Raw genomic sequence first — 23,511 nt, 5'->3', positions numbered from 1 at the left:
ACAGTGCTAATTAATTCAACAGACCTAGACACAGTGCTAATTAATTCAACAGACCTAGACACAGTGCTAATTAATTCAACAGACCTAGACACAGTGCTAATTAATTCAACAGACCTAGATACAGTGCTAATTAATTCAACAGACCAGACACAGCGCAATTTCAACAGACCTAGATACAGTGCTAATTTCAACAGACCTAGATACAGTGCTAATTAATTCAACAGACCTAGACACAGTGCTAATTAATTCAACAGACCTAGACACAGTGCTAATTTCAACAGACCTAGATACAGTGCTAATTAATTCAACAGACCTAGACACAGTGCTAATTTCAACAGACCTAGATACAGTGCTAATTAATTCAACAGACCTAGACACAGTGCTAATTAATTCAACAGACCTAGACACAGTGCTAATTAATTCAACAGACCTAGATACAGTGCTAATTAATTCAACAGACCTAGACACAGTGCTAATTAATTCAACAGACCTAGACACAGTGCTAATTAATTCAACAGACCTAGATACAGTGCTAATTAATTCAACAGACCTAGACACAGCGCTAATTAATTCAACAGACCTAGACACAGTGCTAATTAATTCAACAGACCTAGACACAGTGCTAATTAATTCAACAGACCTAGACACAGTGCTAATTAATTCAACAGACCTAGACACAGTGCTAATTTCAACAGACCTAGATACAGTGCTAATTAATTCAACAGACCTAGACACAGTGCTAATTAATTCAACAGACCTAGACACAGTGCTAATTAATTCAACAGACCTAGATACAGTGCTAATTAATTCAACAGACCTAGACACAGTGCTAATTAATTCAACAGACCTAGACACAGTGCTAATTCATTCAACAGACCTGGACACAGTGCTAATTTCAACAGACCTAGACACAGCGCTAATTAATTCAACAGACCTAGACACAGTGCTAACTTCAACAGACATAGATACAGCGCTAATTAATTCAACAGACCTAGACACAGTGCTAATTAATTCAACAGACCTAGACACAGTGCTAATTAATTCAACAGACCTAGACACAGTGCTAATTAATTCAACAGACCTAGACACAGTGCTAATTAATTCAACAGACCTAGACACAGTGCTAATTAATTCAACAGACCTAGACACAGTGCTAATTTCAACAGACCTAGATACAGTGCTAATTAATTCAACAGACCTAGACACAGTGCTAATTTCAACAGACCTAGACACAGTGCTAATTAATTCAACAGACCTAGACACAGTGCTAATTAATTCAACAGACCTAGACACAGTGCTAATTAATTCAACAGACCTAGACACAGTGCTAATTAATTCAACAGACCTAGACACAGTGCTAATTAATTCAACAGACCTAGACACAGTGCTAATTAATTCAACAGACCTAGACACAGTGCTAATTAATTCAACAGACCTAGACACAGTGCTAATTAATTCAACAGACCTAGACACAGTGCTAATTAATTCAACAGACCTAGATACAGTGCTAATTAATTCAACAGACCTAGACACAGTGCTAACTTCAACAGACCTAGATACAGTGCTAATTTCAACAGACCTAGATACAGTGCTAATTAATTCAACAGACCTAGACACAGTGCTAATTAATTCAACAGACCTGGTCACAGCGCTAATTAATTCAACAGACCTAGACACGTTGCTAATTAATTCAACAGACCTAGACACAGTGCTAATTAATTCAACAGACCTAGACACAGTGCTAATTAATTCAACAGACCTAGATACAGCGCTAATTAATTCAACAGACCTAGACACAGTGCTAGTTAATTCAACAGACCTAGACACAGTGCTAATTAATTCAACAGACCTAGATACAGTGCTAATTAATTCAACAGACCTAGACACAGCGCTAATTAATTCAACAGACCTAGACACAGTGCTAATTAATTCAACAGACCTAGACACAGTGCTAATTAATTCAACAGACCTAGACACAGTGCTAATTAATTCAACAGACCTAGACACAGTGCTAATTTCAACAGACCTTTATACAGTGCTAATTAATTCAACAGACCTAGACACAGTGCTAATTAATTCAACAGACCTAGACACAGTGCTAATTAATTCAACAGACCTAGACACAGTGCTAATTAATTCAACAGACCTAGACACAGTGCTAATTAATTCAACAGACCTAGACACAGTGCTAATTTCAACAGACCTGGACACAGTGCTAATTTCAACAGACCTGGACACAGCGCTAATTAATTCAACAGACCTAGATACAGTGCTAATTAATTCAACAGACCTAGATACAGTGTTAATTAATTCAACAGACCTAGACACAGTGCTAATTAATTCAACAGACCTAGACACAGTGCTAATTTCAACAGACCTAGACACAGTGCTAATTAATTCAACAGACCTAGACACAGTGCTAATTAATTCAACAGACCTAGACACAGTGCTAATTTCAACAGACCTAGATACAGTGCTAATTAATTCAACAGACCTAGACACAGTGCTAATTAATTCAACAGACCTAGTCACAGTGCTAATTAATTCAACAGACCTAGACACAGTGCTAATTAATTCAACAGACCTAGACACAGTGCTAATTAATTCAACAGACCTAGACACAGTGCTAATTTCAACAGACCTAGATACAGTGCTAATTAATTCAACAGACCTAGACACAGTGCTAATTATTCAACAGACCTAGATACAGTGCTAATTAATTCAACAGACCTAGACACAGTGCTAATTAATTCAACAGACCTAGACACAGTGCTAATTAATTCAACAGACCTAGACACAGTGCTAATTAATTCAACAGACCTAGACACAGTGCTAATTAATTCAACAGACCTAGACACAGTGCTAATTTCAACAGACCTAGACTACAGTGCTAATTTCAACAGACCTAGATACAGTGCTAATTAATTCAACAGACCTAGATACAGTGCTAATTTCAACAGACCTAGACACAGTGCTAATTAATTCAACAGACCTAGATACAGTGCTAATTAATTCAACAGACCTAGACACAGTGCTAATTAATTCAACAGACCTAGACACAGTGCTAATTAATTCAACAGACCTAGACACAGTGCTGATTAATTCAACAGACCTAGACACAGTGCTGATTAATTCAACTGACCTAGACACAGTGCTGATTAATTCAACAGACCTAGACACAGTGCTGATTAATTCAACAGACCTAGACACAGTGCTAATTAATTCAACAGACCTAGACACAGTGCTAATTAATTCAACAGACCTAGATACAGTGCTAATTAATTCAACAGACCTAGACACAGTGCTAACTTCAACAGACCTAGATACAGTGCTAATTTCAACAGACCTAGATACAGTGCTAATTAATTCAACAGACCTAGACACAGTGCTAATTAATTCAACAGACCTGGTCACAGCGCTAATTAATTCAACAGACCTAGACACGTTGCTAATTAATTCAACAGACCTAGACACAGTGCTAATTAATTCAACAGACCTAGACACAGTGCTAATTAATTCAACAGACCTAGATACAGCGCTAATTAATTCAACAGACCTAGACACAGTGCTAGTTAATTCAACAGACCTAGACACAGTGCTAATTAATTCAACAGACCTAGATACAGTGCTAATTAATTCAACAGACCTAGACACAGCGCTAATTAATTCAACAGACCTAGACACAGTGCTAATTAATTCAACAGACCTAGACACAGTGCTAATTAATTCAACAGACCTAGACACAGTGCTAATTAATTCAACAGACCTAGACACAGTGCTAATTTCAACAGACCTTTATACAGTGCTAATTAATTCAACAGACCTAGACACAGTGCTAATTAATTCAACAGACCTAGACACAGTGCTAATTAATTCAACAGACCTAGACACAGTGCTAATTAATTCAACAGACCTAGACACAGTGCTAATTAATTCAACAGACCTAGACACAGTGCTAATTTCAACAGACCTGGACACAGTGCTAATTTCAACAGACCTGGACACAGCGCTAATTAATTCAACAGACCTAGATACAGTGCTAATTAATTCAACAGACCTAGATACAGTGTTAATTAATTCAACAGACCTAGACACAGTGCTAATTAATTCAACAGACCTAGACACAGTGCTAATTTCAACAGACCTAGACACAGTGCTAATTAATTCAACAGACCTAGACACAGTGCTAATTAATTCAACAGACCTAGACACAGTGCTAATTTCAACAGACCTAGATACAGTGCTAATTAATTCAACATACCTAGACACAGTGCTAATTAATTCAACAGACCTAGACACAGTGCTAATTAATTCAACAGACCTAGACACAGTGCTAATTAATTCAACAGACCTAGACACAGTGCTAATTAATTCAACAGACCTAGACACAGTGCTAATTAATTCAACAGACCTAGACACAGTGCTAATTAATTCAACAGACCTAGACACAGTGCTAATTAATTCAACAGACCTAGACACAGCGCTAATTAATTCAACAGACCTAGATACAGTGCTAATTAATTCAACAGACCTAGACACAGTGCTAATTAATTCAACAGACCTAGACACAGCGCTAATTTCAACAGACCTAGATACAGTGCTAATTTCAACAGACCTAGATACAGTGCTAATTAATTCAACAGACCTAGACACAGTGCTAATTTCAACAGACCTAGATACAGTGCTAATTTCAACAGACCTAGATACACTGCTAATTAATTCAACAGACCTAGACACAGTGCTAATTAATTCAACAGACCTAGACACAGTGCTAATTCATTCAACAGACCTGGACACAGTGCTAATTTCAACAGACCTAGACACAGCGCTAATTAATTCAACAGACCTAGACACAGTGCTAACTTCAACAGACATAGATACAGCGCTAATTAATTCAACAGACCTAGACACAGTGCTAATTAATTAAACAGACCTAGACACAGTGCTAATTAATTCAACAGACCTAGACACAGTGCTAATTAATTCAACAGACCTAGACACAGTGCTAATTAATTCAACAGACCTAGACACAGTGCTAATTAATTCAACAGACCTAGACACAGTGCTAATTAATTCAACAGACCTAGACACAGTGCTAATTAATTCAACAGACCTAGACACAGTGCTAATTAATTCAACAGACCTAGATACAGTGCTAATTAATTCAACAGACCTAGACACAGCGCTAATTAATTCAACAGACCTAGACACAGTGCTAATTAATTCAACAGACCTAGACACAGTGCTAATTAATTCAACAGACCTAGACACAGTGCTAATTTCAACAGACCTAGATACAGTGCTAATTAATTCAACAGACCTAGACACAGTGCTAATTTCAACAGACCTAGATACAGTGCTAATTAATTCAACAGACCTAGACACAGTGCTAATAATTCAACAGACCTAGATACAGTGCTAATTTCAACAGACCTAGATACAGTGCTAATTAATTCAACAGACCTAGACACAGTGCTAATTAATTCAACAGACCTAGACACAGCGCTAATTAATTCAACAGACCTAGACACAGTGCTAATTAATTCAACAGACCTAGACACAGTGCTAATTAATTCAACAGACCTAGACACAGTGCTAATTAATTCAACAGACCTAGACACAGTGCTAATTAATTCAACAGACCTAGACACAGTGCTAATTAATTCAACAGACCTAGACACAGTGCTGATTAATTCAACAGACCTAGACACAGTGCTGATTAATTCAACAGACCTAGACACAGTGCTAATTAATTCAACAGACCTAGACACAGTGCTAATTAATTCAACGGACCGAGATACAGTGCTAATTAATTCAACAGACCTAGACACAGTGCTAACTTCAACAGACCTAGATACAGTGCTAATTTCAACAGACCTAGAAACAGTGCTAATTAATTCAACAGACCTGGTCACAGCGCTAATTAATTCAACAGACCTAGACACAGCGCTAATTAATTCAACAGACTTAGATACAGTGCTAATTAATTCAACAGACCTAGACACAGTGCTAATTAATTCAACAGACCTAGACACAGCGCTAATTTCAACAGACCTAGATACAGTGCTAATTTCAACAGACCTAGATACAGTGCTAATTAATTCAACAGACCTAGACACAGTGCTAATTAATTCAACAGACCTAGACACAGTGCTAATTAACTCAACAGACCTAGACACAGTGCTAATTAATTCAACAGACCGAGACACAGCGCTAATTAATTCAACAGACCTAGATACAGTGCTAATTAATTCAACAGACCTAGATACCGTGCTAATTTCAACAGACCTAGATACAGCGCTAATTAATTCAACAGACCTAGACACAGCGCTAATTAATTCAACAGACCTAGACACAGTGCTAATTAATTCAACAGACCCAGACACAGCGCTAATTTCAATAGACCTAGATACAGTGCTAATTAATTCAACAGACCTAGACACAGTGCTAATTAATTCAACAGACCTAGACACAGTGCTAATTAATTCAACAGACCTAGATACAGTGCTAATTAATTCAACAGACCTAGATACAGTGCTAATTAATTCAACAGACCTAGATACAGTGCTAATTAATTCAACAGACCTAGACACAGTGCTAATTAATTCAACAGACCTAGACACAGTGCTAATTCAACATCAGAGGTACTCATGATGAAACGACCTCTAAAGGAAACACCACACTGGGCAGACATCAGTACAACGTCTAGTTCTGATTTACATTTGGTTGAGTTGTCAACTAACGTGAATTCAACGTGAAATCAACAACAACAACAAAATCTTTACTTTGCTGACTTTTTTTGTAAATCCAATCAGCATTCCACATTGATTCAACATCATCACATTGCATTTTTCTGTTTTGTTGAAATGACGTGGAAACAACGTTGATTGAACCAGTTTTTTTGCCCAGTGGGACCTGAACAAGTGTCCCTGAACTGAACACTCCTCCCATAGTTATTTCCCTATACAGATGTCGGTTTAGCTCTCTCCCTCCAGACATTACATTTACATAATCTATTTACATTTTATTAATTTGACAGAAGCTTTTATCCGGAGAGACTTATCAGTGGGCAAAAAAGAAGGGTTGATGTCACCTTTTAATCCATTTTGACAACTGGGTTATAATCAGTACCTGCACAATCTCATGTCTTCCTTCACCTTGACATTAATCCCTGTATATCCTGTACATACTATACCTATCCCGTATCCCCAGCCTCTGCTGTTTGACAGTGATTCCACCTGCTCCTGTGTGATACCATAGGTGTGTGGATCCATACTGCAGGATTAGGATCTGTACAGGGCTGTTGCAGACCTGGTTTCAAACGCTATTTGAAATCTTTCAGATACCTTGAGAGTTTGCTTTAGTGTGCGTGGAGTTCCAAGAGGGCAGTGTTGCAGTTTTGCGACATTTATATTGGTTTATTGCACCAGAAATCCTTAATCACTCCCAGGTAAAGTATTTGAAATGATTTCAAATAATATTTGAGCCCAGGTCTGGAGACAGGAGCTGTTTACCAGCGGCTGGTATAGTCAGGTAGTCCTACCCTGGGAGGATTAGCACATTCTCTCTGGCTCAGATATAGATCAGTCATTTCACATTTCCTCCTCCAGGATGACTGCTAACAGACACTCTGACAGACTATCGCGCTCACTCAGGGGAGCTCTTCTACATAGTTTATATTGTCAAATATATTGAAGCCCATTCAGAAAAGTGATGTTGGCACACCTTGTTGTAAATCCAAGCCAAGTGAGCTGAATAATAGAACAAAAGTGCTCTGAGCAATGATGTATATAAACCCTTTAAACATTTCAAGGACAAAATTACAAGTATTTAAGTATTTTTGTTGTTGTAATGTAATGGGTACAGTAACATTAGAACTTTAAAAAAATTATACTTTAATTTTAAGGAAAATGTTTTTATATCTTTCTTTATTAAAAATGTTATGTTTAGCTCACATAATATAATGTAAAAGTATGTATTAAGGTGTCTGTAATAGAATAAACGTGACAAAAAAGAAATGTTGACATGAATATGTGGTGGGGGAGGGAGGTGTGATGGCTTCTAAACAGCGCCCCCTGTCAGTCATCTAATGTATATATAAATCATTTGTTCTGAGGCACTACAACTTCACCTCTACTAGTTAGTATAGACATTGGAATTTACACTCTGAGAAAAAAGGGTTCCGAAAGGGTTCTTTGGCTGCTCACCATAGGAGAACCATTTTTAGTTCCAGGTAGAACCATTTTTGGTGTCAGGTAGAACCCTTTTGGGTTCTATGTAGAACCCTCTGTGGAAAGGTTTCTAAATGGAACCCAAAAGGGTTCTACCTGGAACCAAAAAAGGTTCTTCAAAGGGTTCTCCTATATGGGAACAGTGGAAGAACCATTTTAGGTTCTTACCTTTTTTTCTAAGAGTGTAGCCATTTCTTGAAGAACTGTCCTCTCCCCTGTCTTGGCCTCCGAAACACTGCCTGCTCTTTATATCCCCGTCATTTCAAACAAACACATGAAACAGTTATTATCAAACAGAAGATCATTAAAAAAACTCTCCATCAAGTCACTTCTCAAAACGTATCAAGAAACATTAATGATGTGTGAGATTTAATAGCTATGAGAGAGAATTTTAATCATTTTAAATCATTTTCTCCTCGAAAATCGCCTTACCTAGTCTGACATAGAATAGCCCTTTCAATATTCACTCTGCACGTCTTTATGAACGCTGGAAAGACATATGTGACACCATATATATGACATCTTAATGCCTTATTATCCTCATGATCATATAATGGCACCAAATGGTACCCTAGTCCCTATATAGTGCACTACGTTGGACCAGAGCCCCATGGGAATAGGGTGCCAGTTGGTGACTAATACAGGATTAAAGTTCCAGGGCCTTATGTTGGTGACTAATACAGGAGTAAAGTACCAGGCCTTATGTTGGTGTCTAATACAGGAGTAAAGTACCAGGCCTTATGTTGGTGACTAATACAGGAGTAAAGTACCAGGCCTTATGTTGGTGTCTAATACAGGAGTAAAGTACCAGGCCTTATGTTGGTGACTAATACAGGAGTAAAGTACCAGGCCTTATGTTGGTGTCTAATACAGGAGTAAAGTTCCAGGGCCTTATGTTGGTGTCTAATACAGGAGTAAAGTACCAGGCCTTATGTTGGTGTCTAATACAGGAGTAAAGTACCAGGCCTTATGTTGGTGACTAATACAGGAGTAAAGTACCAGGCCTTATGTTGGTGACTAATACAGGAGTAAAGTACCAGGCCTTATGTTGGTGACTAATACAGGATTAAAGTTCCAGGGCCTTATGTTGGTGTCTGATACAGGAGTAAAGTACCAGGGCCTTATGTTGGTGTCTAATACAGGAGTAAAGTACCAGGCCTTATGTTGGTGACTAATACAGGAGTAAAGTACCAGGCCTTATGTTGGTGTCTAATACAGGAGTAAAGTACCAGGCCTTATGTTGGTGACTAATACAGGAGTAAAGTTCCAGGGCCTTATGTTGGTGTCTAATACAGGAGTAAAGTACCAGGCCTTATGTTGGTGTCTAATACAGGAGTAAAGTACCAGGCCTTATGTTGGTGACTAATACAGGAGTAAAGTACCAGGCCTTATGTTGGTGTCTAATACAGGAGTAAAGTACCAGGCCTTATGTTGGTGACTAATACAGGAGTAAAGTACCAGGCCTTATGTTGGTGTCTAATACAGGAGTAAAGTACCAGGGCCTTATGTTGGTGTCTGATACAGGAGTAAAGTACCAGGGCCTTATGTTGGTGTCTAATACAGGAGTAAAGTACCAGGCCTTATGTTGGTGACTAATACAGGAGTAAAGTACCAGGCCTTATGTTGGTGTCTAATACAGGAGTAAAGTACCAGGCCTTATGTTGGTGACTAATACAGGAGTAAAGTACCAGGCCTTATGTTGGTGTCTGAACGGGTAGCCAGGGCCAGTGGGCAAACGGGTAGCCAGGCCTTATGTTGGTGACTAATACAGGAGTAAAGTACCAGGCCATGTGGGCGATCGGGTGCCGGCCTGTGGGCTAATACAGGAGTAAAGTACCAGGGCCTTATGTTGGTGTCTGATACAGGAGTAAAGTACCAGGGCCTTATGTTGGTGTCTAATACAGGAGTAATGTACCAGGGCCTTATGTTGGTGTCTAATACAGGAGTAAGGTACCAGGGCCTTATGTTGGTGTCTAATACAGGAGTAAAGTACCAGGCCTTATGTTGGTGACTAATACAGGAGTAAAGTACCAGGCCTTATGTTGGTGACTAATACAGGAGTAAAGTACCAGGCCTTATGTTGGTGTCTAATACAGGAGTAAAGTACCAGGCCTTATGTTGGTGACTAATACAGGAGTAAAGTACCAGGCCTTATGTTGGTGACTAATACAGGAGTAAAGTACCAGGCCTTATGTTGGTGTCTAATACAGGAGTAAAGTACCAGGCCTTATGTTGGTGACTAATACAGGAGTAAAGTACCAGGCCTTATGTTGGTGTCTAATACAGGAGTAAAGTACCAGGCCTTATGTTGGTGACTAATACAGGAGTAAAGTACCAGGCCTTATGTTGGTGTCTAATACAGGAGTAAAGTACCAGGCCTTATGTTGGTGACTAATACAGGAGTAAAGTACCAGGGCCTTATGTTGGTGTCTGATACAGGAGTAAAGTACCAGGCCTTATGTTGGTGTCTAATACAGGAGTAAAGTACCAGGCCTTATGTTGGTGACTAATACAGGAGTAAAGTACCAGGCCTTATGTTGGTGTCTAATACAGGAGTAAAGTACCAGGCCTTATGTTGGTGACTAATACAGGAGTAAAGTACCAGGGCCTTATGTTGGTGTCTGATACAGGAGTAAAGTACCAGGCCTTATGTTGGTGACTAATACAGGAGTAATGTACCAGGGCCTTATGTTGGTGTCTAATACAGGAGTAAGGTACCAGGCCTTATGTTGGTGTCTAATACAGGAGTAAAGTACCAGGCCTTATGTTGGTGTCTGATACAGGAGTAAAGTACCAGGCCTTATGTTGGTGTCTGATACAGGAGTAAGGTACCAGGGCCTTATGTTGGTGACTAATACAGGAGTAAAGTACCAGGCCTTATGTTGGTGTCTAATACAGGAGTAAAGTACCAGGCCTTATGTTGGTGACTAATACAGGAGTAAAGTACCAGGCCTTATGTTGGTGTCTAATACAGGAGTAAAGTACCAGGCCTTATGTTGGTGACTAATACAGGAGTAAAGTACCAGGCCTTATGTTGGTGACTAATACAGGAGTAAAGTACCAGGCCTTATGTTGGTGTCTGATACAGGAGTAAAGTACCAGGCCTTATGTTGGTGTCTGATACAGGAGTAAAGTACCAGGGCCTTATGTTGGTGACTAATACAGGAGTAAAGTACCAGGCCTTATGTTGGTGACTAATACAGGAGTAAAGTACCAGGGCCTTATGTTGGTGTCTGATACAGGAGTAAAGTACCAGGCCTTATGTTGGTGTCTGATACAGGAGTAAAGTACCAGGCCTTATGTTGGTGACTAATACAGGAGTATGGTGGCAATGTGAGTCAGAGGCGTAAAACTTTGTTGGTTGGTCGGTTCGTGAGCGAATGCAGCGCGTTCCTTCTTCGCGTTCCCACACTCTCTTTTTTTCTTGTTTCCTCGCTCTCATTCATTTCCTCCCTATTAAAACCATGAGGCAGCTAATGCGCAGTACAATTACTGAGGCTGATAATTAACTTCCCTTTGTGACTCTTTAATGAACGTATTGCACTGTGTATGAAACAAGCTACTCCTGCATTGCTGTCGGCCGATTGAGAACTCTTTCTTCATCGACTTTACGGAACAGGCCCTCGAGGTCTATCTATCCTATCTGGAAAGTGGACACACCTGACCAATTTAACTTTCTCAGTTGTATTATGCTGTTGTTGTTATTGTTGTTGTTGTGCCCCTGCTCACCCCTTTTAAATTAACATTTTGAAATGAGCGACTAACCTCCTCTTTCCTCACCTCTGTGTCTTCTCACCAGGCTGTGCCCTACACCATATATACCCTACACACTCGGGCCTCCACCTTCCTCCCGTCCCTATTGCCCATCCGTCCCTCCCTCCCTCCCTCCCTCCCTCCCTCAGTAGTGAGTCATGAAGCGGTCCCTGTGGAGCCTACTGCTGGTGGTGGTGCGTCTGTGTTCCCCAGGATGGAGTGACTGCCAGGGTGACTGCCTGGCCTGTGGCCTCCTACTACCCCTACCCCTACCCAACCCCCAGACCCAGCAGCAAACATTCAACACACTGGTGAGTGACTATGTGTGTGTGTGTGTATGTCCTGCATGCAGAATGGGGATGATGGTTATATGGATGATGGTTGTATGGATGATGGTTGTATGGATGATGGATGTGTGGATGATGGTTGTGTGGATGATGGTTGTGTGGATGATGGTTGTGTGGATGATGGATGTGTGGATGATGGATGTGTGGATGATGGTTGTGTGGATGATGGTTGTGTGGATGATAGATGATGGTTGTGTGGATGATGGTAGTATGGATGACGGTTGTGTGGATGATAGATGATGGTTGTGTGGATGATGGTTGTGTGGATGATGGGGGGAGATGTGATGGTTGTGTGGATGATGGTTGTGTGGATGATGGATGTGTGGATGATAGATGATGGTTGTGTGGATGATGGTTGTATGGATGACGGTTGTGTGGATGATAGTTGTCGTGTGATCATCATTGTTTATTTGAAAAACACTTTCTCCCAAAAAGTTTTTACGACACAGCATTTACAAGTTAGAACAGTAATGGAGTATTCTGCCATTAGGGTGACTCATGGGATGTAGCGGTAGCAGTGCTAATGTAGATAATCATTTCAATAATGCTTCTGACTGAGGCAGGTTAACGAAGAAAATAGCACACCTGGGTTTAAACAACTATTGGAAATATTTTCAGTGTTTGCTCTAGCTTGCCTGGAGTGCCAGATGGGGCGATTAGTTTTTCAGTGCTGGGACTATTCTATAGGTTCCATTAAGCCAGTCAAGCTTAATCAAGCCCAGCTCAAGTATTTGACATGATTTCAAATACTCTTTGAACCCAAGTAGTTCTGAGACATAGCAGTGCTGGTAATGATTCTGTGGGCTGGTGCAGCTGGGGATGGAGCTCTGTGGTAATATAGCAGCTAATTGGCTGGTGCAGCTGGGGGATGGAGCTCTGTGGTAATATAGCAGCTAATTGGCTGGTGCAGCTGGGGGATGGAGCTCTGTGGTAATATAGCAGCTAATTGGCTGGTGCAGCTGGGGATGGAGCTCTGTGGTAATATAGCAGCTAATTGGCTGGTGCAGCTGGGTATAGAGCTCTGTGGTAATATAACGGCTAATTGGCTGGTGCAGCTGAATGATAGAGCTCTGTGGTAATATAGCAGCTAATTGGCTGGTGCAGCTGAGGATGGAGCTCTGTGGTAATATAGCAGCTAATTGGCTGGTGCAGCTGAGGATGGAGCTCTGTGGGTAATATAGCAGCTAATTGGCTGGTGCAGATAGGATGGAGCTCTGTGGTGCTCTGTATTAGCTGTTTATGAGGGCGATGCAGACAGAGATGGATGATTGACACATTGTAAAAGAAACTTCTAGATGGGAAGTTCCTGGTTTTGTTGTTTTATTGTTACATCGTTTCCCCACCACTCACTGAGAGATCATGAGGTCATTACATGGTATGCACTCACCACACACACACACACTCACACACACACACACACACACACACACACACACTCACACACACACACACACACACACACACACACACACACACACACACACACACACACACACACACACACACACACACACACACACACACACACACACACACACACACACACACACACACACACAATTGCTGCAAAGATCTGATGTGAGGAGAATCCCCCGGTGATCCCATTCCATTTGATACGGATAATTCATTTCCATCAATAGCTAACCATTCTCTTTTGATGTGAGCCGCCTTTCATACAACTATCTTTAATTCATCTCCAATCTGAAGGGGATTAGTTAACCGGATTTACTGTTTACTTCATCAAAACTGACAATTACAGCTATCATGGGCCTGTCAGGTTTGTGCATGAGTCTCAAATTACTCCCTTTTACCCGTACAAACGTACAGGGCTACTTGACTCAGAGGACATATAGTCTAGACTCTACTAACATCTCTCCCTGTCCTTCTCTGTCTGTCCACAGATGTGTCTGTTGGAGTGTGAGGGTCACGTCTCCCCTGCCCTCACCTGGGAGCTGTGTCAGCGAGCCATCCTACCGCACTACCTCCTCCCACCAGATGGCGGTGCTGTGTCTAAGAGAGCAGCAGAGGAGCTGAACCTGGGCCCTGTACACCTGGAGTCTGATGGACACCTCCTCTACTCTGCAGCCATGGAGCACTACCAGCAGGACACAGAAGACCAGGAAGACAGGGCCCTGGAGCAACATGATGCCCAGTACGACTCCTCCCCGCTGGGCTCGACCGAGGAGGAAGACTCCCTGGCTCTGGAAAACAGGGAGGAAGAGAAGGAGGAGGAAGTGGACAGGAGAAGGAGCAGTCAGGGGGAGGGAGGAGACGAGGAGGAGGCTGCGGTCCAGCTGACCAAGCGTTTCGGGGGCTTCCTGAAAGGTCACCACGGTTATAGGAAGTTGATTGGCGGGCCGGTGGGGCGGCCACTGCAGAAACGCCTAGGAGGGTTCATCGGGATCAGGAAGTCGGCCAGGAAGTGGAACAAGCAGAAGAGGGTGAGCCAGCTCCTCCGGCAGTACCTGGGGATGACCAGCGGAGGCATCCCTGGCCGCGGTGTTGGTAGGTTCAATAACCCAGCCCAAGGATTCAGGAGGCTACCCAGCCGGCTGTAACCTTCCCTTCCCTCCACACCCTCTGGGTCTTCTCTTCTCCCGTGACTCCACCCTCCCAAGTACCTCCATAGAAATAATAATGACTATAGTTTACCATTTGTCTGCTATTATTTTGGTGTTCTATTCATATAGTTACCAACTATGTTCACAGGGACCGTAAACTCCCTCATACCTCATCAGCCTAACGAAGAAGAGTAATGATATCATCATTCTGAAACCCATCCGGTGTTGTGAAGAGAAGTAAGGAATGTTTCCTTCCAACCATCGATGTTTCTCCCACCCTACTGCCCCAGTTAATGAACTGCATCCTGAAAAATAAAAGTGCAATGTAATATTGTTTCAGTATCGTAAAATGTAGACGACATGATACTAGATCCTGGATCTAATACCACCCATGTTAGGATGATGACTGGATGGATGTTTATGATGTATGTATGCTCTTTAATTTTTTATTTTATTTAATGCTTGAGCGAGTGAAGGGTTGCATTTGTTATTTGCACTGTTCACGGTCTCTGGGTCGTTAAAGAACTGGTGGTCTGCATCTTCTCTATTCTGAGAATATACTGTATGTTACTGGGCAGAGAACAGTCGTCAATATCTGGCCAAGTTGCAAAGTTGGAAGCCCTGCCTATTCTACAATTTCTCTTCTTAAAATCTGATTTTAAACCTAACCCTAACCTTAATCCTAAACTTAACCTTTACCTCCAACCTTTGGTTTGCCCTCATTTTTTATTTACACCAAAAAGCTAATTTTAGTTTTCATAAATGTTTACTATAAAGTCAATTTAGATTTTGCAGCTTGGCCATATAGTGGGAACCGCAGAGTGGATCAGCTACCAGACAGTAGGGTAACACTGCCCCCTGGTGTTGGTAGAGTAGATCAGCATCCCAGACAGTAGGGTAACACTGCCCCCTGGTGTTGGTAGAGTAGAATCAGCATCCCAGACAGCAGGATAACACTGCCCCCTGGTGTTGGTAGAGTAGAATCAGCATCCCAGACAGCAGGATAACACTGCCCCCTGGTGTTGGTAGAGTAGATCAGCATCCCAGACAGTAGGGTAACACTGCCCCCTGGTGTTGGTAGAGTAGAATCAGCATCCCAGACAGCAGGATAACACTGCCCCCTGGTGTTGGTAGAGTAGATCAGCATCCCAGACAGTAGGGTAACACTGCCTCCTGGTGTTGGTAGAGTAGAATCAGCATCCCAGACAGTAGGGTAACACTGCCTCCTGGTGTTGGTAGAGTAGAATCAGCATCCCAGACAGTAGGGTAACACTGGTGTTGGTAGAGTAGATCATGTCCTGTATTTGTCTTCTAGGATACATATCAAACTGAATTTACCACCTATCTGATTTTGACCCAAAAAAAAGGCAAGACGAGGGATATGTGCATGTTATCTTCTTGTTATTGTATGAAACACAGTTTGTCTGAAAATACTCAATAACACAACACTATGTTATGGTTATAGGTTAGAATTTCACCTGTTAGAGGGTGATATTGTTTTGCCACGCATACCTTTAGGCAGTATTTATCCAGTACTGTACTGGGGTATGTTAAAGAGAGTGTGTGTGTGTGTGCATGTGTTTGTGAGTACATGTCTCTCGTTCATACACTAAGAACTTTGTGAATACAGTGTACATTTCTAATGTGTATTATTGTTTAAAAGTCTTCATGAAACCTGTATAGAGAAAAATATAATAAATTAGTTTGCTATTTCTCTTGTGGATTGTCGTTACAGAAAATTGTCAGTGCCCAATATTCTCTGTGGTTATTTTTGGTGGTACTTTATTTGAATGTGTTAATAATGTAAGACAACACGTTTTTGTTGTTTCATTAGAAGGCTAATACAAATTCAGTTGTCTAATTGCCTGAACCCTTGGTAGTGGTCCAATAGTAGGATTGGGTTCAATTCCAATTGAAGTCAATCAATACAGGAAGTGATTTGAATAAAAATTCTAAACTTGACAAGCTTTTGAAATAATTAGCTTCTCCTCTTCCATTTATTGAGAAATCATTGAGAACAAACGCAAAGTTTAATTCCTGAATTGACTGCCCAATTCAAATTGACCCCAATCCTGTGCAGAAGCTTATACAGACAGGACCATAACATGGCTTACCAAGACGGGGAAGAGTAAAATACTGTTATGGAAGGAACTGACTCGATTCAAACCACAATGAGTCAAACCAAATGTAGCTTATTTATCATTATCCTTGTAAAATACATTTCAATAAAATGTGCCAAAACATAACATAAACCTCTGCCTACCTCTCAGGCGGGACAGAAAGACAATCATTTAAAAAAGAGACACAAACACAAAATAGTCCAAAGGAAGAACTCATAGATAGCACACCATATAGAAGTAACAGGTTTCCATTACCACCGTAGAGACCACAGGGAAGAATGAAATGTTGAAGAAGAAGAGAAAAAACATACAGTGGAAGGTGAGAAGAAATGCTCTCAGTGGAAGGTGAGGAGAAATGCTCTCAGTGGAAGGTGGAAGGAGAAATGCTCTCAGTGGAAGGTGAGGAGAAATGCTCTCAGTGGAAGGTGGAAGGAGAAATGCTCTCAGTGGAAGGTGGAAGGAGAAATGCTCTCAGTGGAAGGTGAGGAGAAATGCTCTCAGTGGAAGGTGAGGAGAGATGCTCTCAGTGGAAGGTGAGGAGAAATGCTCTCAGTGGAAGGTGAGAAGAAATGCTCTCAGTGGAAGGTGGAAGGAAAAATGCTCTCAGTGGAAGGTGGAAGGAGAAATGCTCTCAGTGGAAGGTGGAAGGAGAGATGCTCTCAGTGGAAGGTGAGGAGAGATGCTCTCAGTGGAAGGTGGAAGGAGAGATGCTCTCAGTGGAAGGTGGAAGGAGAAATGCTCTCAGTGGAAGGTGGAAGGAGAAATGCTCTCAGTGGAAGGTGGAAGGAGAAATGCTCTCAGTGGAAGGTGAGGAGAAATGCTCTCAGTGGAAGGTGGAAGGAGAAATGCTCTCAGTGGAAGGTGGAAGGAGAAATGCTCTCAGTGGAAGGTGGAAGGAGAGATGCTCTCAGTGGAAGGTGAGGAGAGATGCTCTCAGTGGAAGGTGGAAGGAGAAATGCTCTTAGTGGAAGGTGAGGAGAGATGCTCTCAGTGGAAGGAGCCTGGTGACAGATCTGTTTGCTGTATAGAAGAAGAAGAATCCTGGACCAGGCTAGTAGGATATGAAGCTAGCCCACTAGTACTGTACAGACCAGGCTAGTAGGATATGAAGCTAGCCCACTAGTACTGTTCAGACCAGGCTAGTAGGATATGAAGCTAGCCCACTAGTACTGTTCAGACCAGGCTAGTAGGATATGAAGCTAGCCCACTAGTACTGTACAGACCAGGCTAGTAGGATATGTTACCCAGGGCAACTAGCCAGTGCCCAAAAAGTTCCATCCCTGTGTATAGCTAACTCCTATGGTTGTTGCCATGCTACACAGCACAAACAGGTCTGGGACGGAAGAGCATTGTTGGCCTACCACATAACACAGTCTAACCTACTAGCTACTAGCACCAGCATCGCACACTGACTTACTTCTCAGGTCAACGTATAAAAAAACTGAAATCACTTTATTCCTTGAGGGGAAAATAAACAAGGTAGAAAAAAAAGGAAGTTGTTGTTCTTGATGGCTTACAGGCCCTGATCCTGATCGTGTCCTCTCTTTTTAGAGTCTCTTTCGTTCATCATCCTTCGTTCACACACTCGTTTAGTCTGGGAAGCGCTGGCATGCTTTCTTCCAGCGGCAGGCCGTGCACCATTGGTCCTTGCGCTCCACTCCATACACCTTACGACACTTTTTAGCCTCCCCTCGTCCCTTCCTACAGGGATGATAGACAAGAAACGTTTTAGCCACCCCTCGTCCCTTCCTACAGGGATGATAGACAAAAAAACAATATGGGGACGAGTGGCAGACTAATAGTATACCTAATATAGAGAAAAGGCTGTGTTAGAGAGAATAAGTTACACATTCTCCATCATGTTTCTTATCTAGCCATCTAATCATGCCCTCTCGTCACATTGGAAGAGGTGTGGAGTCTGTGCAGAGACAAAGGTAGAAGAGAAAGATAGAGGAGCTATCAGGAATGGAGCGGAGAGATAGTTGAGACGGAGGGGAAAGAAGAGATAGTTGAGACATAATGGAGAGGAGAGATAGTTGAGACATAATGGAGAGGAGAGATCGTTGAGACATAATGGAGAGGAGAGATAGTTGAGACATAATGGAGAGGAGAGATAGTTGAGACGGAGGGGAAAGAAGAGATAGTTGAGACAAAGGGGAGAGGAGAGATCGTTGAGACAGAATGGAGAGGAGAGATAGTTGAGACAGAGGGGAAATGAGAAATAGTTGAGACAGAATGGAGAGGAGAGAGTTGAGAGAGAATGGAGAGATAGTTGAGACAGAATGGAGAGGAGAGATAGTTGAGACAGAGAGGAGAGGAGAGATAGTTGAGACAGAGGGGAAAGGAGAGAAAGTTGAGACAGAATGGAGAGGAGATATAGTTGAGACAGAGGGGAAATGAGAGATAGTTGAGACATAATGGAGATGAGAGATTGTTGAGACAGAATGGAGAGGAGAGATAGTTGAGAGAGAATGGAGAGGTAGTTGAGACAGAATAGAGAGATAGCTGAGACAGAATGGAGAGGAGAGATAGCTGAGACAGAATGGAGAGGAGAGATAGTTGAGACAGAGGGGAGAGGAGAGATAGTTGAGACAGATGGGAAATGAAAGATAGTTAAGACAGAGAGGAAAGGAGAGATAGTTGAGACAGACGGGAAAGGAGAGATAGTTGAGACAGAATGGAGAGGAGAGCAAGTTGAGACATAGGGGAATGAGAGATAGCTGAGACAGAATGGAGAGGAGAGCAAGTTGAGACATAAGGGGAAAGAAGATAGTTGGGACAGAATGGAGAGGATTGATAGTTGAGACAGAGAGGAGAGGAGAGATAGTTGAGACAGAATGGAGAGGAGATATAGTTGAGACAGAATGGAGAGATAGTTGAGACAGAATTGAGAGATAGTTGAGGCAGAATGGAGAGGAGAGATAGTTGAGACAGAATGGAGAGATAGCTGAGGCAGAATGGAGAGGAGAGATAGTTGAGACACAGGGGAGAGGAGAGATAGTTGAGACTAAATGGAGAGGAGAGATAGTTTAGACAGAATGGAGATGAGAGATAGTTGAGACAGAATGGAAAGGAGAGATAGTTGAGACAGAGGGGAAAGGAGAGAAAGTTGAGACAGAATGGAGAGGAGAGATAGTTGAGACAGAGGGGAAAAGAGAGATAGTTGAGACAGAATGGAGAGATAGTTGAGACAGAATGGAGAGGAGAGCAAGTTGAGACATAAGGGGAAAGAGATAGTTGAAACAGAATGGAGAGGAGAGATAGTTGAGACAGGGGAAAGGAGATAGTTTGGAAAGAATGGAGAGGTGAGATAGTTGAGACAAAATGGAGATGAGAGATAGTTGAGACAGAATGGAGAGAAGCGATAGTTGAGACAGAGGGGAAAGAAGAGGTAGTTGAGACAGAGGGGAGAGGAGAGATAGTTGGGAATCGGGAAAGGAGAGATAGTTGAGACTAAATGGAGAGGAGAGATAGTTGAGACAGAATGGAGATAAGAGATAGTTGAGAGAGAATGGAGAGGAGAGATAGTTGAGACATAGGGGAAAATACAGATAGTTGAGACAGAATGGCGAGGATAGATAGTTGAGAGACGGAGGGGAAAGAAGAGATAGTTGAGACATAATGGAGAGGAGAGATAGTTGAGACAGAGAGGAGAGGAGAGATAGTTGAGACAGAGGGGAAAGGAGAGAAAGTTGAGACAGAATGGAGAGGAGATATAGTTGAGACAGAGGGGAAATGAGAGATAGTTGAGACATAATGGAGATGAGAGATTGTTGAGACAGAATGGAGAGGAGAGATAGTTGAGAGAGAATGGAGAGGTAGTTGAGACAGAATAGAGAGATAGCTGAGACAGAATGGAGAGGAGAGATAGCTGAGACAGAATGGAGAGGAGAGATAGTTGAGACAGAGGGGAGAGGAGAGATAGTTGAGACAGATGGGAAATGAAAGATAGTTAAGACAGAGAGGAAAGGAGAGATAGTTGAGACAGACGGGAAAGGAGAGATAGTTGAGACAGAATGGAGAGGAGAGCAAGTTGAGACATAAGGGGAAAGAAGATAGTTGGGACAGAATGGAGAGGATTGATAGTTGAGACAGAGGGGAAAGGAGAGATAGTTGAGACAGAGAGGAGAGGAGAGATAGTTGAGACAGAATGGAGAGGAGATATAGTTGAGACAGAATGGAGAGGAGAGATAGTTGAGACAGAATGGAGAGATAGCTGAGGCAGAATGGAGAGGAGAGATAGTTGAGACACAGGGGAGAGGAGAGATAGTTGAGACTAAATGGAGAGGAGAGATAGTTTAGACAGAATGGAGATGAGAGATAGTTGAGACAGAATGGAAAGGAGAGATAGTTGAGACAGAGGGGAAAGGAGAGAAAGTTGAGACAGAATGGAGAGGAGAGATAGTTGAGACAGAGGGGAAAAGAGAGATAGTTGAGACAGAATGGAGAGATAGTTGAGACAGAATGGAGAGGAGAGCAAGTTGAGACATAAGGGGAAAGAGATAGTTGAAACAGAATGGAGAGGAGAGATAGTTGAGACAGGGGAAAGGAGATAGTTTGGAAAGAATGGAGAGGTGAGATAGTTGAGACAAAATGGAGATGAGAGATAGTTGAGACAGAATGGAGAGGAGCGATAGTTGAGACAGAGGGGAAAGAAGAGGTAGTTGAGACAGAGGGGAGAGGAGAGATAGTTGGGAATCGGGAAAGGAGAGATAGTTGAGACTAAATGGAGAGGAGAGATAGTTGAGACAGAATGGAGATAAGAGATAGTTGAGAGAGAATGGAGAGGAGAGATAGTTGAGACATAGGGGAAAATACAGATAGTTGAGACAGAATGGCGAGGATAGATAGTTGAGACAGAATGGCGAGGAGATATAGTTGAGAAAGAGGGGAAAGAAGATAGTTGAGACAGAATGGAGAGGAGATATAGTTGAGACAGAATGGAGAGGAGAGATAGTTGAGGCAGAATGGAGAGGAGAGATAGTTGAGACAGAATGGCGAGATAGCTGAGGCAGAATGGAGAGGAGAGATAGTTGAGACACAGGGGAGAGGAGAGATAGTTGAGACTAAATGGAGAGGAGAGATAGTTTAGACAGAATGGAGATGAGAGATAGTTGAGACAGAATGGAAAGGAGAGATAGTTGAGACAGAGGGGAAAGGAGAGAAAGTTGAGACAGAATGGAGAGGAGAGATAGTTGAGACAGAGGGGAAAAGACAGATAGTTGAGACAGAGAGGAAAGGAGAGATAGTTGAGACAGAATGGAGAGGATAGATCGTTGGGACAGAGAGGAGAGGAGAGATAGTTGAGACAGAGAGGAGAGGAGAGATAGTTGAGACAGAATGGAGAGGAGAGATAGTTGAGACAGAATGGAGAGGAGACATAGTTGAAACAGAATGGAGAGGATAGATAGTTGAGAGAATGGAGAGGAGAGATAGTTGAGACAGAATGGAGAGGAAAGATAGTTGAGACAGAGGGGAAAGAAGATAGTTGGGACAGAATGGAGAGGAGAGATAGTTGAGACAGAATGGAGAGGAGAGATAGTTGAGACAGAATGGAGAGATAGTTGAGGCAGAATGGAGAGGAGAGATAGTTGAGACACAGGGGAGAGGAGAGAGGAAAGGAAAGGAGGAGAAAAGAAAGGAGAGGATGGTGCTGACTAAAGGCGCAGTGAGTGAGTGACGGGGAGGAGAGAGAGAAGAAAGGTAGTCATTAGTAATTCTAACCTGAAGGAGCAGTGAGTGAGTGACGGGGAGGAGAGAGAGAAGAAAGGTAGTCATTAGTCATTCTAACCTGAAGGAGCAGTGAGTGAGTGACGGGGAGGAGAGAGAGAAGAAAGGTAGTCATTAGTAATTCTAACCTGAAGGAGCAGTGAGTGAGTGACGGGGAGGAGAGAGAGAAGAAAGGTAGTCATTAGTAATTCTAACCTGAAGGAGCAGTGAGTGAGTGACGGGGAGGAGAGAGAGAAGAAAGGTAGTCATTAGTAATTCTAACCTGAAAGAGCAGTGAGTGAGTGACGGGGAGGAGAGAGAGAAGAAAGGTAGTCATTAGTAATTCTAACCTGAAGGAGCAGTGAGTGAGTGACGGGGAGGAGAGAGAGAAGAAAGGTAGTCATTAGTAATTCTAACCTGAAGGAGCAGTGAGTGAGTGACGGGGAGGAGAGAGAGAAGAAAGGTAGTCATTAGTAATTCTAACCTGAAGGAGCAGTGAGTGAGTGACGGGGAGGCTGCTCTCAAGGTGGTTAGCCTGTTGGTGGCGCTGTTCTGTTGAAGCCACTGCTCTCCCACACTCACAGACCTGCAGCGACCCGTCACCACCTGTAGGGGGCAGGAGAGAAGGAGCACAGGGGGAAGAGAAAAGCAAGGCATGTCTTGTAATAAGAAATCATTAAATAGTTACTATTAATATCACATCCGCCTGTTATCCTACTGATGCTCTGACGTTAACCAGGACATAGACGTCAGCCAGATATCACAAGATAATGTCGTTCTGGAGAGACCT

General features: G+C 42.2%; 2 protein-coding genes across 4 annotated transcripts in view; one reads left to right on the top strand and one right to left on the bottom strand.

The window, feature by feature from the left end:
• Window positions 1-16,606, top strand: part of LOC106608312 (prepronociceptin-like) — a 34,154-nt gene extending 17,548 nt beyond the window's left edge. The window contains exons 2-3 of the mRNA XM_014206192.3: window positions 12,031-12,295; window positions 14,233-16,606. Of these exons, the coding sequence (XP_014061667.3) occupies window positions 12,143-12,295; window positions 14,233-14,889 (810 nt within the window). The 5' untranslated portion in view covers window positions 12,031-12,142 and the 3' untranslated portion in view covers window positions 14,890-16,606. The remainder of the gene's footprint in view (window positions 1-12,030; window positions 12,296-14,232) is intronic.
• Window positions 16,607-17,068: 462 nt separating this feature from the next.
• znf395b (zinc finger protein 395b) overlaps window positions 17,069-23,511 on the bottom strand; it is a 29,226-nt gene continuing 22,783 nt past the window's right edge. For all 3 annotated transcript variants that reach the window (XM_014206191.3, XM_014206189.3, XM_014206190.3), the window contains exons 9-10: window positions 23,206-23,327; window positions 17,069-18,713 (exon numbers count right to left, since the gene is read on the bottom strand). In XM_014206191.3, coding sequence (XP_014061666.2) covers window positions 18,602-18,713; window positions 23,206-23,327 — 234 coding nt within the window. In that variant the 3' untranslated portion in view covers window positions 17,069-18,601. The remainder of the gene's footprint in view (window positions 18,714-23,205; window positions 23,328-23,511) is intronic.

The sequence above is a fragment of the Salmo salar genome, chromosome 06 (genome assembly GCF_965601325.2).
Source record: "Salmo salar chromosome 06, fSalSal1, whole genome shotgun sequence".
NCBI classification, from domain to species: domain Eukaryota; kingdom Metazoa; phylum Chordata; class Actinopteri; order Salmoniformes; family Salmonidae; genus Salmo; species Salmo salar.
Note: the sequence above shows the minus strand (reverse complement) of the source record. Positions and strands in the feature narration are given on the sequence as shown.